The sequence below is a fragment of the Plecotus auritus genome (assembly GCF_963455305.1).
Source record: "Plecotus auritus genome assembly, chromosome: 9".
Taxonomy (NCBI): Eukaryota; Metazoa; Chordata; class Mammalia; order Chiroptera; family Vespertilionidae; genus Plecotus; species Plecotus auritus.
The window spans coordinates 137,086,922-137,088,181 of record NC_137783.1 but is presented as its reverse complement, the minus strand read 5'-3'; the positions used below and the strand labels follow the sequence as shown (position 1 = coordinate 137,088,181).

The window sequence follows — 1,260 nt, the reverse complement described above, 5'->3', positions numbered from 1 at the left end:
GCCTCTGTGCCCAGGACTGACAGTTTAAATAAGCTCTATTAAATAAATGACTGACTGTTGGGCCTTTGATGCTCTTTTCTATAAACAAGCCACTTAGAGATGGAACATCTTGTAGCCCAAACAAAATCATCTGTGGAGAAATAGAATTGTCAAGGGAAGGTATAATGTGTTATGGGAAGAAGAATTCATAGATATTTACTAAACGTTTATTGTATGTAAACCTCTGTAAAGGTATAATAATGAAGATGTACTTCAAAACATAATGTATTCATAGTTATGTTCACAATTTAATTATAGGTCCCATTCTCCTGACCTCTCATCACTGAAACAGGCTTTAGAGAAGACTAAATGGGACATAGTAACAATGTGACAGAATTTGTTTTCCTGGGCCTCACTCAGGATCTAGAGGGCCAAAAAGCATTATTTGCCATATTTTTACTCATCTACATTATGACAATGGTGGGCAACCTGCTCATTGTGGTGACTGTTCTTGCCAGCCCCTCTCTGGCCTCCCCCATGTACTTCTTCCTTGCCTATCTGTCACTCATGGATGCGGCTTATTCCACTGCCATTTCACCCAAATTGATCATAGACTTACTCCGTTGTCATAAGACAATTTCCTTCTCAGCTTGCATGGGACAGCTCTTTCTGGAACACTTATTTGGAGGTGCTGAAGTCTTTCTTCTGGTGGTGTTGGCCTATGATCGCTATGTGGCCATCTGTAAGCCATTGCACTACATAACCATCATGAATAGACAGGTTTGCATCCTGCTGTTGGTGGTGGCTGGGGTTGGAGGTTTTGTGCATTCTTTGGTCCAACTCCTCTTTGTGTACAGCCTCCCCTTTTGTGGCCCCAATATCATTGACCACTTCATCTGTGACGTGTACCCTCTGTTGGAACTTGCCTGCACTGACACCTATGTTGTAGGCTTCACTGTGGTTGCCAATGGCGGAACAATCTGTATGGTCATCTTTATTTTTCTATTAGTCTCCTACGGAGTCATCCTGAATTCCCTTAAAGCTCACAGTGAGGAAGGCAGGCGCAAAGCCCTGTCTACCTGCAGTTCCCACATCACGGTGGTTGTCCTCTTTTTCGTTCCCTGTATTTTCCAGTATGTTAGACCTGTTTCGAACTTCCCCATTGATAAATCCATAGCTGTGGTCTATACTGTTGTCACTCCCATGTTGAATCCTTTAATATACACTTTGAGAAATTCAGAAATGAAACATGCTGTGAAAAAGCTCTGGCATAAAAAGTGA

The 1,260-nt window shown here is 42.1% G+C and overlaps 1 protein-coding gene across 1 annotated transcript; it reads left to right on the top strand.

Moving 5' to 3' along the window:
* Positions 1-348: 348 nt before the first annotated feature.
* On the top strand, positions 349-1,260 carry LOC308258057 (olfactory receptor 4A16-like; the record flags this gene model as incomplete). The annotated part of the gene is made up of 1 exon (XM_080688305.1): positions 349-1,260. One exon carries the CDS (start codon positions 349-351, stop codon positions 1,258-1,260), a length of 912 nt encoding a protein of 303 aa, XP_080544431.1.